At 52.0% G+C, this 14,024-nt stretch overlaps 1 protein-coding gene across 1 annotated transcript in view; it reads left to right on the top strand.

Moving 5' to 3' along the window:
- The window catches only part of LOC124041946 (chromodomain-helicase-DNA-binding protein 7-like), a 144,424-nt gene that overhangs the window by 106,238 nt on the left and 24,162 nt on the right, over positions 1-14,024 (top strand). Inside the window, 4 exon segments of the mRNA XM_046360141.1 lie at positions 2,087-2,295; positions 4,671-4,870; positions 5,435-5,597; positions 6,293-6,382. Of these exon segments, the coding sequence (XP_046216097.1) occupies positions 2,087-2,295; positions 4,671-4,870; positions 5,435-5,597; positions 6,293-6,382 (662 nt within the window).

The following is a 14,024-nucleotide window of genomic DNA, read 5'->3' on the forward strand; positions in this document are numbered from 1 at the left end:
CCTTTTGATGTTACCCAACTCTTTGTTAACAAAAGGCTTTCCATGAGTCACTCTGTAGACTAGAGAGAGAGGAAAGGGGGGAAAGGTATTTATGTGGGTCATAAACCTCACCAACAGGCCAACATCACGCCCGACCGTTTAGACAGTGCTACAGGGAGACGGGGCGGACACCTGATCGTCCTCGCAGTGGCAGATCACGTGTAACAACACCTGCACAGGATCGGTACACCCAAACAGCACACCTGTGGGACAGGTACATGATGGCAACAACTGCCCGAGTCACACCAGGATCCCACAATCCCTCCATCAGTGCTCAGACTGTCTGCAATAGGCTGAGAGAGGCTGGACTGAGGGCTTGTTGTAAAGGCAGGTCCCCAGACATCACCGGCAATAACGTCGCCTATGGGCACAAACCCACTGTCGCTGGACCAGACATTACTGGCAAAAGGTGCTCTCCACTGTCGCGGTTTTGTCTCACCAGGGATGATGGTCGGATTCGCGTTTATTGTCGAAGGAATGAGCGTTACACCGAGGCCTGTACTCTGGAGCGGGATCGATTTGGAGGTGGATCGTCTGTCATGGTCTGGGGCGGTGTGTCACAGCATCATCGGACTGAGCTTGTTGTAATTGCAGGCAATCTCAACGCAGTGCGTTACAGGGAAGACATCCTCCTCATGTGGTACCCTTTCTGCAGGCTCATCCTGACGTGACCCTCCAGCATGACAAAGCCACCAGCCATACTTCTCATTCTGTGCGTGATTTCCTGCAAGACAGGAATGTCAGTGTTCTGCCATGGCCATTGAAAAGCCTGGATCTCACATCTGGGACCTGTTGGATCAGAGGGTGAGGGCTAGGGCCATTCCCCCCCAGAAATGTCTGGGAACTTGCAGGTGCCTTGGTGGAAGAGTGGGGTAATATCTCACAGCAAAAACTGGCAAATCAGTCCATGAGCAGATGCGCTGCAGTACTTAATGCAGCTGGTGGCCACACCAGATACTGACTGATACTTTAGATTTTGACCCCCCCCCCCTTTTGTTTTGTTTGTTCAGGGACACATTATTCCATTTGTTAGTCACAAGTTTGCTGAAAATAAACGCAGTTGACAGTGAGAGGACGTTTCTTTTTTTTGCTGAGTTTACAATAAATTTGACTTTGTTTTTACCAATATAACTACAACTACATAATGGTGGTAATTTATTTTAATGGTAAATCTGGATTGATAAACTGGGTTAATCAAGATGTAGCCGAGGCAAGGGTTTCCATTAGCCGGTAATAGCCGACTTTTGTCTGATAAAATAAATAAATATAAAAGCCAATATATAAGTCATCCAATGCCAAAAAAAACATCTCTACTTTAAATAGATTTTTGTATTAATCTAATTAGATTGCCGCACGGACATCGACTTTAGTCGATTAACTGCCTTGCTAATGGGCAGAACAGCAGATTATTTCACCTTGTTGGCTCATGATTTGAAACCAGCAACCTTTCGGTTACTGGCCCAATGCTCTTAACCGCTATGGGAATGGTAGAAACCACACCAGCATTTCCCCTCCCTGTCGACGCCACGTTACAATATCGGAGATTAGTGGTAATTCTCTCCCTCATAAGCGTTAATTAATTAGTCTTATTACCCCAGGCTAGCCATGTGTGGAGCCCCAGTCATAACTGGGCTACGGTGAGCTAATTTAAAATGGTGGCCATGGGAATCTCTTTATATTCCTTAATTACCCTGAGTTCCCCTCTTCAGTGGACCCAGAGGCAGTAAGCAGCTTACGCTGCCTCCGAAGGGGAGCAGAGACATCACTTAGTCAGTCTAAAGCAAGTCCTTTTCTCTCCTCTCCTCCACGCCGCTCCCGTACTCGCCCTCCCTCTCCCCAAGGGCCCTGGAGTATAGCACTTAGTCCAGCCGCATAAACAGACACGTCAGCGTTTTTTTTATAGCTATATTGAGTTTAGCAGGGAAACTATGCTAATGAGGTAAATAATAAAAACATGCTACCCTTTTTTTAGCATTTTAACACTTGGGAGATTGAGGAGAGGGGAAAGTGTGATTGCTTTTTTTGACACGTATTGTTTTTCTCCAAGAACACCCTTGTGATTGACACTCCCAGGGTGCGGAAGCAGACACGCCACTACAGCTCAATGAAGGAGGATGAATTGGCAGAGTTTTCCGAGCTGGAAAGTGACGGCGAGAATGAGAAGCCCTTGACCAAACTCAGGCGACCCCAGGACCGAGCTCACGGGTACCCCCGCAGCGTGTGCTTCAGGGTGGAGAAGAACCTGCTGGTTTATGGGTGAGTGGACATCTCTAACATGTTTGTTTGTCTTTCAGAAAGGTTGACTGTTCTCTAAACCCTGGCTCTTTTGGAAGGGTAACTCTAGATACTAGGGGCGTGCCGAGTAGTCGGACAAAACGGGTATCGTAATGGATATAAGCAATTTTCCCGATATATGATCAAGAGTTTATTTTTGTAATTGTCTGTGATATAATACTTTTATTTATGGGTGCCAACTTACATCTTTCAATCAAGTGCGAAGTGCTACGTAGTCTAAACTCAACTGGCTTGTTTGTCTGTTTATAAATAGAAGGGCAGGCTGTACGTTGATCCTGCTGCTTTGATTGGAGCTGTGTTTCTGTGTCCTCGCTTGTTTAATAATTTCACCCAATCACTTCTCTTTCGGTTAGATCGTTTAGATTGTTGCTGCCTCCTGCTAGCCTACTATGATAGCAAGCTATCAATGTGAATAACATCTAGCAAGCTATCAATGTGCATAAAATCTAGCAAGCTATCAATGTGCATAACATCTAGCAAGCGATCAATGTGCATAACATCTAGCAAGCGATCAATGTGCATAACATCTAGCAAGCGATCAATGTGCATAACATCTAGCAAGCGATCAATGTGCATAACATCTAGCAAGCGATCAATGTGCATAACATCTAGCAAGCGATCAATGTGCATAACATCTAGCAAGCGATCAATGTGCATAACATCTAGCAAGCGATCAATGTGCATAACATCTAGCAAGCGATCAATGTGCATAACATCTAGCAAGCGATCAATGTGCATAACATCTAGCAAGCGATCAATGTGCATAACATCTAGCAAGCGATCAATGTGCATAACATCTAGCAAGCGATCAATGTGCATAACATCTAGCAAGCGATCAATGTGCAGAACATCTAGCAAGCGATCAATGTGCAGAACATCTAGCAAGCGATCAATGTGCAGAACATCTAGCAAGCGATCAATGTGCATAACATCTAGCAAGCGGGGAGAAGGTAGGTGGAAAGATGAACCGCTGATGCACCTTCTGACCAATTTAGGCATATGAAAACAGTTTTTTCCGATCACTAGTATCATCCAATCCGACTGTCAATTTATGGATACGATTAAGAGTTTGTGCAGGTCGGCACACCTCTACTACATACCCCTCGTAGACCTGAGCGAATTTAGTAGATGTTTAATGATTTGGTTAACTATCCACTTTGCAGTCTTGACAGACTAGGCGATAGACTTGGTTTTGCCATAGTGGTAAATTTGGTATGGAGACGTGCCCATTCCAATGTCTACCTCTAGACTCCTGAGACTGCAGGGGGTGTAAGAAATATGTCAGACACTGCCACAAGCCTACCAGAGGGATATTACCATATCTACATCTTCTCGCTTAGGAAGTCCACCTGAGAGATCTCATATCCTGTCTGGTTTATTGGCTGCCAGGTCCTTGAAGTATGATGAGGTCTAGGGTGTGTGCTTACCTCAGTGGCTGAACACATGCTGCGGTGGTCTGGGGGGAAATAATGGTCAGAGTGCTAATGCTTGTCCACTCACATGTAGGGTCATTTAACTTACACAGCAATCTGAGGCCCCGACACTCATGGGACCATTAAACATGCCTGCATACTTGCACACACACGAGCCCAGATCCATCTTGCATGCACTCCTAATATGACCCAACATCCGCACAGTGAACCAATCACACACACCCACACTATTAGTCGCCCTGCCCGACTGCCTTCTACAGTCACAGATCACGGCTGGCTGCACGCACCAAACACGTCTGACCAGCAGTGGGGTTGTTTTTCACAATCCGACCGACTCGACAACTGTCTAGACCACTGGGTTATAGGGCAAATTATAGAGCCACCACATCTGAGGACTCTTCCCCTCAACTGACGCTGCTGCCATTGACTCCCTCTCTCTCTCCCCTTCCCTAACCCAGACCTAGTCTCCATCGACCCACAAACGCACAGAGTCAAATTGATTGTACTAGAATTTAGGTGTTGGTGGGTTGAATGCCAACTAGGGTTATCTCACTGTTGTGTAAAAGCATTTAGGGAGAGAAGAGTCTTCGGTCGGTTGTCACTTGTTGGTGTTCTACTCTGGGTCACCCGCGGTAGGGAGATGGGATGTCAGTTGAATGTGCAGTCATGAACGAATTGTGTCACGGAATCAGATCGCGGTGTGACATCGGACCGTGGTTGAAGTTCAGAGAGCCAGACATAACACAGCCCCATCCACACCTACCCCCTCCTCTCTTCATTTACTGTAGTGGATAGGGCTGTAACAATATGAAACCTCCCAGCCCGAGACTGTAAATGTCAATCATCAGGATAAATGATAATACTCCAGACTAAATTCCCCTCCCTCTCTCTCCTCCCTGCTAGGTGGGGTCGCTGGGGAGACGTCCTGTCCCGTGGGCGTTTCAAGCGGCCCCTGCAGGAACAAGACGTGGAGACCATCTGCCGCGCCCTGCTGGCCTACTGCCTTCTGCACTACCGTGGCGACGAGAACATCAAGCGCTTCATCTGGGACCTCATCACGCCCTCTGAGGACGGACAGAGCCGCACACTCACCAACCACTCCGGTATGTATCCCTACACACTCCTAACGCAGCACAACTATAGCTTAGCTACAACATAACAAACACACACTTTCCACTCAGTAACACCCTGATGAACTGCTCCGCAAGGCCTTCCCAATAACCACTTGTAGGAGTAGAGTGAATAAACATCCATTGAATTCCATAGGATTTTTCAGTCCCACCACTTAAGTCCCTCCCTCACTCAAGCCCACCTCCCCACGACTCTTGACCTGACCTTACTCTAACATTGTGGCGGTCTGGTTCCAACTGGTTCAGATTCTGAACTTCCTTGTCTTGTTTGACCTTAATCCTCATTGGTTTCACTCAGAAGCCAACATTAGTCTGATTGGTAAAAAAAAAACATGGACTCCAATTGGCCCAATTAGTTGCTATTGCTTTCAATTATAGTTTGCAAATAGCCATTTCAAATTGTTTAAATAAATAATCAAGTATTTGCTGATAATAGACTTGTCCAACCCAGGTCTCTTGTTTAAAGAGATGTCACCTGAATTTGACATTTTGAACCTGTGAGTCTGCCCATTGTAATACTCCCCCCTCTAATTGTAGGTCTGTCTACTCCAGTACCGCGGGGTCGTAAGGGGAAGAAGGGGAAACACGCCCCACCTGCCCCTCCCCAGCTCCCCAGGGCAGAGTGGCTGGCCAGCTGTAACCCTGACCTGCTACTGCAGGAGGACAGCTACAAGAGACACCTCAAACACCACTGTAACAAGTAAGTCACAACTGACCTTTAACCCCAAATTCTGACCTCTAACCCCAATACTGTAGTTCAAATGCCACAAGAAGAAGTGAGCCTTTTGTCAGCCCTTTGACCTCGAACCTCAAACCAAACACAAAACACCCAGTTTCCACACATGGAGGTTTCATTTAGAACATAGTCCCCAGTAATCCTATTCCCCATGAGCTGCTAGTGACAAACACCAACACACTTTTCACTTCAGTCTTTTGTTTAGTTCTAGGCAGTGTCCTATTTACTCAAACTCTTCTCCTCTCCGCTCTTCTTCTTTCTACTCTGCTGTTGTTGGGGAGATTTTGCGACGGCCAGGTTTTTGGGGCCGAGGCTGGTGCCTGGCCAGGTGCCAGGCAGACCTGTTGGATGTGGGTGAAAGGCGGCACACACGGGGGTGATTATGTGGTGCCATCTGTCAGGCGCGGAGGCTGGTGCGCAGCGTGGCTAATCAGGCCTGGCAGCATGATGGATGGGCAGGGGTTCGTGCCAAAGAGCCACTACTGTCGCTCTACCCAGCTACTGCTGCTGGCACACGTGCACGAACCAGAGTTTAAAAACTCACTCTTTCTTTTTTTTGCCCTTCCCCTCTCCGTATCATTTTCTTTCTCCCTCCAATCTCTCTCTATATATATCTCCCCCTTTCCTCTCTCTCTTTCCCCTCTCTCTCCTTCCCACAGAGTTCTCCTGAGGGTCCGTATGCTCTACTATCTGCGACAGGAAGTCATCAGTGACCACGCCGACAGGATCCTAGAGGGAACAGACTCAAGGTTGGCATCCATGCTCCTCCATCTCTTAATCTCTCCAACACACCCAAGCCCCTGCCTGCTTGATCTTCCCTCTCTCCCTCTTCCATCCCCGAGTTCCGCCCCTCACCCAGATGTGCATGCATGTATAATGCAGAAACGTGTCCTCTGTATTGATGGCATCTGAGGCTCTTCGCTGAATAAAATGCTGTTATTGTGTGTGCATGCATATGTGCGCCAGTTAGTGTGTAATCGCGTATATACACTATATATACAAAAGTATGTGGACACCCCTTCAAATTAGTATTGGATTTGGTTGTTTCAGCCACACCCATTGCTGACACGTGTATAAAATGAAGCACGCAGCCATGAAATCTCCATAGACAAACATTGGCATTAGAATGGCCTTACTGAAGAGCTCAGTGACTTTCAAGGTGGCACCGTCATAGGATGCAACCTTTTCAATAAGTCAGTTTGTCAAATTTCTGGCCTGCTAGAGCTGTTATTGTGAAGTTGAAACGTCTAGGAGCAACAACAGCTCACACGTGAAGTTGGTAGGCCACAGAAGCTCACAGAACGGGAACGCCGAGGGCTGAAGCGCTCAGGGCGTGAAAATATATTTTCCTCAGTTGCAACACTCACTACCGAGTTCCAAACTGCCTCTGGAAGCAACGTCAGCACAAGAACTGTTCGTCGGGAGTTTCAAGAAATGGTTTTCCATGGCTGAGCAAACACACACAAGCCTAAGATCATGCAGAATGTCAAGCGTCGGCTGGAGTGCTGTAAATCGCGTTGCCATTGGACTCTGGAGCAGTAGAAACACGTTCTCTGGAGTGATTCACCATCTGGCTTCACCATCTGGCAGTCTGACAGATGAATCTGGGTTTGGTGGATGCCAGGACAACGCTACCTACCTGAATGCATAGTGCCAACTTGAAAGTTTGTTGGAGCAGGAATAATGGTCTGGAGCTGTTTTTCATGGTTTGGGCCCCTTAGTTCCAGTGAAGGGAAATCTTAATTCTACAGCATAAAATGACATTCTAGACGATTCTGTGCTTCCAACTTTGTGGCAACAGTTTGGAGAAGGCCCTTTCCTGTTTCAGCATGACAATGCCCCGGTGCACAAAGCGAGGTCCATACAGAAATGGTTTGTCGAGATCGTGTGGAAGAACTTGACTGGCACAGAGCCCAGACCTCAACCCCATCAAACATCTTTGGGATGAATTGCAACGCCGACTGCGAGCCAGCCCTAATCGCCCAACATCGGTGCCCAACCTCACTAATGCTCTTGTAGCTGAATGGATGCAAGTCCCTGCATAAATATTCCAACATCTAGTGGAAAGCCTTCACAGAAGAGAGGAGGCTGTTATAGCAGCAAAGGGGGGAACCAACTCAATATTAATACTCATGATTTTGGAATGAGATGTTCAACGAGCAGGTGTCCACATACCTTTGGTCATGTGTGTATGTGCCAGCTAGTTAGTGATTAAGAGTGTCTGTGTACGCCTATAAATGTGCCACTTGATGGTGTGTGTGCATGTGCCATCCAGTATGTCTGTATTGCGGGCATCGGGACAGTAGTCTGGCAGTGGTGATGGTGTTGGGGACAGTAGTCTGGCAGTGGTGATGGTGTTGGGGACCGTAGTCTGGTAGTGTTGATGGTGGTGGGGACAGTTGTCTGGTAGTGGGGACAGTTGTCTGGTAGTGGGGACAGTTGTCTGGTAGTGGGGACAGTTGTCTGGTAGTGGGGACAGTTGTCTGGTAGTGGGGACGGTTGTCTGGTAGTGGGGACGGTTGTCTGGTAGTGGGGACGGTTGTCTGGTAGTGGGGACGGTAGTCGGGTAGTGGGGACGGTAGTCGGGTAGTGGGGACGGTAGTCGGGTAGTGGGGACGGTAGTCGGGTAGTGGGGACGGTAGGCGGGTAGTGGGGACGGTAGTGGGGACGGTAGGCGGGTAGTGGGGACGGTAGGCGGGTAGTGGGGACGGTAGGCGGGTAGTGGGGACGGTAGTGATAGTGGTGGGGACGGTAGTCGGGTAGTAGTGGTGATGGTGGTGGGGACGGTAGTCGGGTAGTAGTGGTGATGGTGGTGGGGACGGTAGTCGGGTAGTAGTGGTGATGGTGGTGGGGACGGTAGTCGGGTAGTAGTGGTGATGGTGGTGGGGACAGTTGTCTGGTGATGGTGGTGGGGACAGTAGTCTGGTAGTAGTGGTGATGGTAGTGGGGACAGTTGTCTGGTGATGGTGGTGGGGACAGTAGTCTGGTAGTAGTGGTGATGGTAGTGGGGACAGTAGTCGGGTAGTGGTGATGGTAGTGGGGACAGTAGTCTGGTGGTGGTGATGGTAGTGGGGACAGTTGTCTGGTAGTAGTGGTGATGGTAGTGGGGACAGTTGTCTGGTAGTAGTGGTGATGGTGGTGGGGACAGTAGTCGGGTAGTGGTGATGGTGGTGGGGACAGTAGTCTGGTAGTAGTGGTGATGGTAGTGGGGACAGTAGTCGGGTAGTGGTGATGGTAGTGGGGACAGTAGTCTGGTGGTGGTGATGGTAGTGGGGACAGTTGTCTGGTAGTAGTGGTGATGGTAGTGGGGACAGTTGTCTGGTAGTAGTGGTGATGGTAGTCGGGTAGTGGTGATGGAGGTGGGGACAGTTGTCTGGTGATGGTGGTGGGGACAGTTGTCTGGTGATGGTGGTGGGGACAGTTGTCTGGTGATGGTGGTGGGGACAGTTGTCTGGTGATGGTGGTGGGGACAGTTGTCTGGTGATGGTGGTGGGGACAGTTGTCTGGTGATGGTGGTGGGGACAGTTGTCTTGTAGTAGTGGTGATGGTAGTGGGGACAGTTGTCTGGTAGTAGTGGTGATGGTAGTGGGGACGGTAGTGATGGTGGTGGGGACGGTAGTGATGGTGGTGGGGACGGTAGTGATGGTGTTGGGGACGGTAGTGATGGTGGTGGGGACGGTAGTGATGGTGGTGGGGACGGTAGTGATGGTGGTGGGGACGGTAGTGATGGTGGTGGGGACGGTAGTGATGGTGGTGGGGACGGTAGTGATGGTGGTGGGGACGGTATTCGGGTAGTGGTGATGGTGGTGGGGACTGTAGTCGGGTAGTGGTGATGGTGGTGGGGACGGTAGTCGGGTAGTGGTGATGGTGGTGGGGACAGTAGTCGGGTAGTGGTGATGGTGGTGGGGACAGTAGTCTGGTAGTGGTGATGGTGGTGGGGATGGTAGTCGGGTAGTGGTGATGGTGGTGGGGACGGTAGTCGGGTAGTGGTGATGGTGGTGGGGACGGTAGTCGGGTAGTGGTGATGGTGGTGGGGACTGTAGTCGGGTAGTGGTGATGGTGGTGGGGACGGTAGTCGGGTAGTGGTGATGGTGGTGGGGACAGTAGTCGGGTAGTGGTGATGGTGGTGGGGACGGTAGTCGGGTAGTGGTGATGGTGGTGGGGACAGTAGTCGGGTAGTGGTGATGGTGGTGGGGACAGTTGTCGGGTAGTGGTGATGGTGGTGGGGACAGTTGTCGGGTAGTGGTGATGGTGGTGGGGACAGTAGTCGGTGGTAGTGGTGATGGTGGTGGGGACAGTAGTCGGGTAGTAGTGGTGATGGTGGTGGGGACAGTAGTCGGGTAGTAGTGGTGATGGTGGTGGGGACAGTAGTCGGGTAGTAGTGGTGATGGTGGTGGGGACGGTAGTCGGGTAGTAGTGGTGATGGTGGTGGGGACGGTAGTCGGGTAGTAGTGGTGATGGTGGTGGGGACGGTAGTCGGGTAGTAGTGGTGATGGTGGTGGGGACGGTAGTCGGGTAGTAGTGGTGATGGTGGTGGGGACAGTTGTCTGGTGATGGTGGTGGGGACAGTAGTCTGGTAGTAGTGGTGATGGTGGTGGGGACAGTAGTCGGGTAGTGGTGACAGTTGTCTGGTAGTGGTGATGGAGGTGGGGACAGTTGTCTGGTGATGGTGGTGGGGACAGTTGTCTGGTGATGGTGGTGGGGACAGTTGTCTGGTGATGGTGGTGGGGACAGTTGTCTGGTGATGGTGGTGGGGACAGTTGTCTGGTGATGGTGGTGGGGACAGTTGTCTGGTGATGGTGGTGGGGACAGTTGTCTTGTAGTAGTGGTGATGGTAGTGGGGACAGTTGTCTGGTAGTAGTGGTGATGGTAGTGGGGACGGTAGTGATGGTGGTGGGGACAGTAGTCTGGTAGTAGTGGTGATGGTGGTGGGGACAGTAGTCTGGTAGTAGTGGTGATGGTGGTGGGGACAGTAGTCTGGTGGTGGGGACAGTAGTCTGGTGGTGGGGACAGTAGTCTGGTGGTGGGGACAGTAGTCTGGTGGTGGGGACAGTAGTCTGGTGGTGGGGACAGTAGTCTGGTGGTGGGGACAGTAGTCTGGTGGTGGGGACAGTAGTCGGGTGGTGGGGACAGTAGTCGGGTAGTGGTGATGGTGGTGGGGACGGTAGTCGGGTAGTGGTGATGGTGGTGGGGACGGTAGTCGGGTAGTGGTGATGGTGGTGGGGACGGTAGTCGGGTAGTGGTGATGGTGGTGGGGACGGTAGTCGGGTAGTAGTGGTGATGGTGGTGGGGACGGTAGTCGGGTAGTAGTGGTGATGGTGGTGGGGACAGTTGTCTGGTGATGGTGGTGGGGACAGTAGTCTGGTAGTAGTGGTGATGGTGGTGGGGACAGTAGTCGGGTAGTGGTGACAGTTGTCTGGTAGTGGTGATGGAGGTGGGGACAGTTGTCTGGTGATGGTGGTGGGGACAGTTGTCTGGTGATGGTGGTGGGGACAGTTGTCTGGTGATGGTGGTGGGGACAGTTGTCTGGTGATGGTGGTGGGGACAGTTGTCTGGTGATGGTGGTGGGGACAGTTGTCTGGTGATGGTGGTGGGGACAGTTGTCTGGTGATGGTGGTGGGGACAGTTGTCTGGTGATGGTGGTGGGGACAGTAGTCTGGTGGTGGGGACAGTAGTCTGGTGGTGGGGACAGTAGTCTGGTGGTGGGGACAGTAGTCTGGTGGTGGGGACAGTAGTCTGGTGGTGGGGACAGTAGTCTGGTGGTGGGGACAGTAGTCTGGTGGTGGGGACAGTAGTCTGGTGGTGGGGACAGTAGTCTGGTGGTGGGGACAGTAGTCTGGTGGTGGGGACAGTAGTCTGGTGGTGGGGACAGTAGTCTGGTAGTAGTGGTGATGGTGGTGGGGACAGTAGTCTGGTAGTAGTGGTGATGGTGGTGGGGACAGTAGTCTGGTAGTAGTGGTGATGGTGGTGGGGACAGTAGTCTGGCAGTGGTGATGGTGGTGGGGACAGTAGTCTGGTGGTGGGGACAGTAGTCTGGTAGTAGTGGTGATGGTGGTGGGGACAGTAGTCTGGTGGTGGGGACAGTAGTCTGGTAGTAGTGGTGATGGTGGTGGGGACAGTTGTCTGGTAGTGGTGATGGTAGTGGGGACAGTTGTCTGGTGATAGTGGTGGGGACAGTTGTCTGGTGATGGTGGTGGGGACAGTGGCCGGGTAGTGGTGATGGTGGTGGGGACAAGAGTCTGGTAGCGGTGATTGTGGTGGGGACAGTAGTCTGGTAGCGATAATGGTGGTGGGGACAGTCGTCTGGTAGCGGTGATGGTAGTGGGGACAGTCGTCTGGTAGTGGTGATGGTGGTGGGGACAGTAGTCTGGTAGTGGTGATGGTAGTGGGGACAGTTGTCTGGTAGTGGTGATGGTAGTGGGGACAGTTGTCTGGTGATGGTGGTGGGGACAGTCATCTGGTAGTGGTGATGGTGGTGGGGACAGTCGTCTGGTAGTGGTGATGGTGGTGGGGACAGTTGTCTGGTAGTGGTGATGGTAGTGGGGACAGTTGTCTGGTGATGGTGGTGGGGACAGTCATCTGGTAGTGGTGATGGTGGTGGGGACAGTCATCTGGTAGTGGTGATGGTGGTGGGGACAGTGGTCGGGTAGTGGTGATGGTGGTGGGGACAGTGGTGGGGTAGTGGTGATGGTGGTGGGGACAGTGGTCGGGTAGTGGTGATGGTGGTGGGGACAGTGGTCGGGTAGTGGTGATGGTGGTGGGGACAGTGGTGATGGTGGTGGGGTAGTGGTGATGGTGGTGGGGACAGTGGTCTGGTAGTGGTGATGGTGGTGGGGACAGTCGTCTGGTAGTGGTGATTGTGGTGGGGACAGTCGTCTGGTAGTGGTGATGGTGGTGGGGACAGTAGTCTGGTAGTGGTGATGGTGGTGGGGACAGTAGTCTGGTAGTGGTGATGGTGGGGACAGTGGTCGGGTGGTGGTGATGGTGGTGGGGACAGTAGTCTGGTGGTGGGGACAGTAGTCTGGTGGTGGGGACAGTAGTCTGGTGGTGGGGACAGTGGTCTGGTGGTGGGGACAGTGGTCTGGTGGTGGGGACAGTGGTCTGGTGGTGGGGACAGTAGTCTGGTGGTGGGGACAGTAGTCTGGTGGTGGGGACAGTAGTCTGGTGGTGGGGACAGTAGTCTGGTGGTGGGGACAGTAGTCTGGTGGTGGGGACAGTAGTCTGGTGGTGGGGACAGTAGTCTGGTGGTGGGGACAGTAGTCTGGTGGTGGGGACAGTAGTCTGGTGGTGGGGACAGTAGTCTGGTGGTGGGGACAGTAGTCTGGTGGTGGGGACAGTAGTCTGGTGGTGGGGACAGTAGTCTGGTGGTGGGGACAGTAGTCTGGTGGTGGGGACAGTAGTCTGGTGGTGGGGACAGTAGTCTGGTAGTGGTGATGGTGGTGGGGACAGTAGTCTGGTCGTGGTGATGGTGGTGGGGACAGTCGTCGGGTCGTGGTGATGGTAGTGGGGACAGTAGTCTGGTAGTGGTGATGGTGGTGGGGACAGTCGTCGGGGTCGTGGTGATGGTGGTGGGGACAGTCGTCGGGTCGTGGTGATGGTAGTGGGGACAGTTGTCTGGTGGTGGGGACAGTTGTCTGGTGGTGGGAACAGTTGTCTGGTAGTGGTGATGGTGGTGGGGACAGTAGTCTGGTAGTGGTGGTGGGGACAGTAGTCTGGCAGTGGTGATGGTGGTGGGGACAGTAGTCTGGTGGTGGGGACAGTTGTCTGGTAGTGGTGATGGTGGTGGGGACAGTAGTCTGGTGGTGGGGACAGTAGTCTGGTAGTAGTGGTGATGGTAGTGGGGACAGTTGTCTGGTGATGGTGGTGGTGGTGGGGACAGTAGTCTGGTAGTGGTGATGGTGGTGGGGACAGTAGTCTGGTAGTGGTGATGGTGGTGGGGACAGTAGTCTGGTAGCGGTGATGGTGGTGGGGACAGTAGTCTGGTAGTGGTGATGGTGGTGGGGACAGTAGTCGGGTAGTGGTGATGGTGGTGGGGACAGTAGTCTGGTGGTGGGGACAGTAGTCGGGTAGTGGTGATGCTGGTGGGGACAGTAGTCTGGTGGTGGGGATGGGGACAGTTGTCTGGTGGTGGTGGGGACAGTTGTCTGGTGATGGTGGTGGGGACAGTAGTCATGTGGTGGGGACAGTGGTCGGGTAGTGGTGATGGTGGTGGGGACAGTGGTCTGGTAGTGGTGATGGTGGTGGGGACAGTGGTCTGGTAGTAGTGATGGTGGTGGGGACAGTAGTCTGGTAGTACTGGTGATGGTGGTGGGGACAGTAGTCTGGTGGTGGTGATGGTAGTGGGGACAGTAGTCTGGTAGTAGTGGTGATGGTGGTGGGGACAGTTGTCTG

Source organism: Oncorhynchus gorbuscha, linkage group LG08 (genome assembly GCF_021184085.1).
Source record: "Oncorhynchus gorbuscha isolate QuinsamMale2020 ecotype Even-year linkage group LG08, OgorEven_v1.0, whole genome shotgun sequence".
In the NCBI taxonomy this organism is placed as follows: domain Eukaryota; kingdom Metazoa; phylum Chordata; class Actinopteri; order Salmoniformes; family Salmonidae; genus Oncorhynchus; species Oncorhynchus gorbuscha.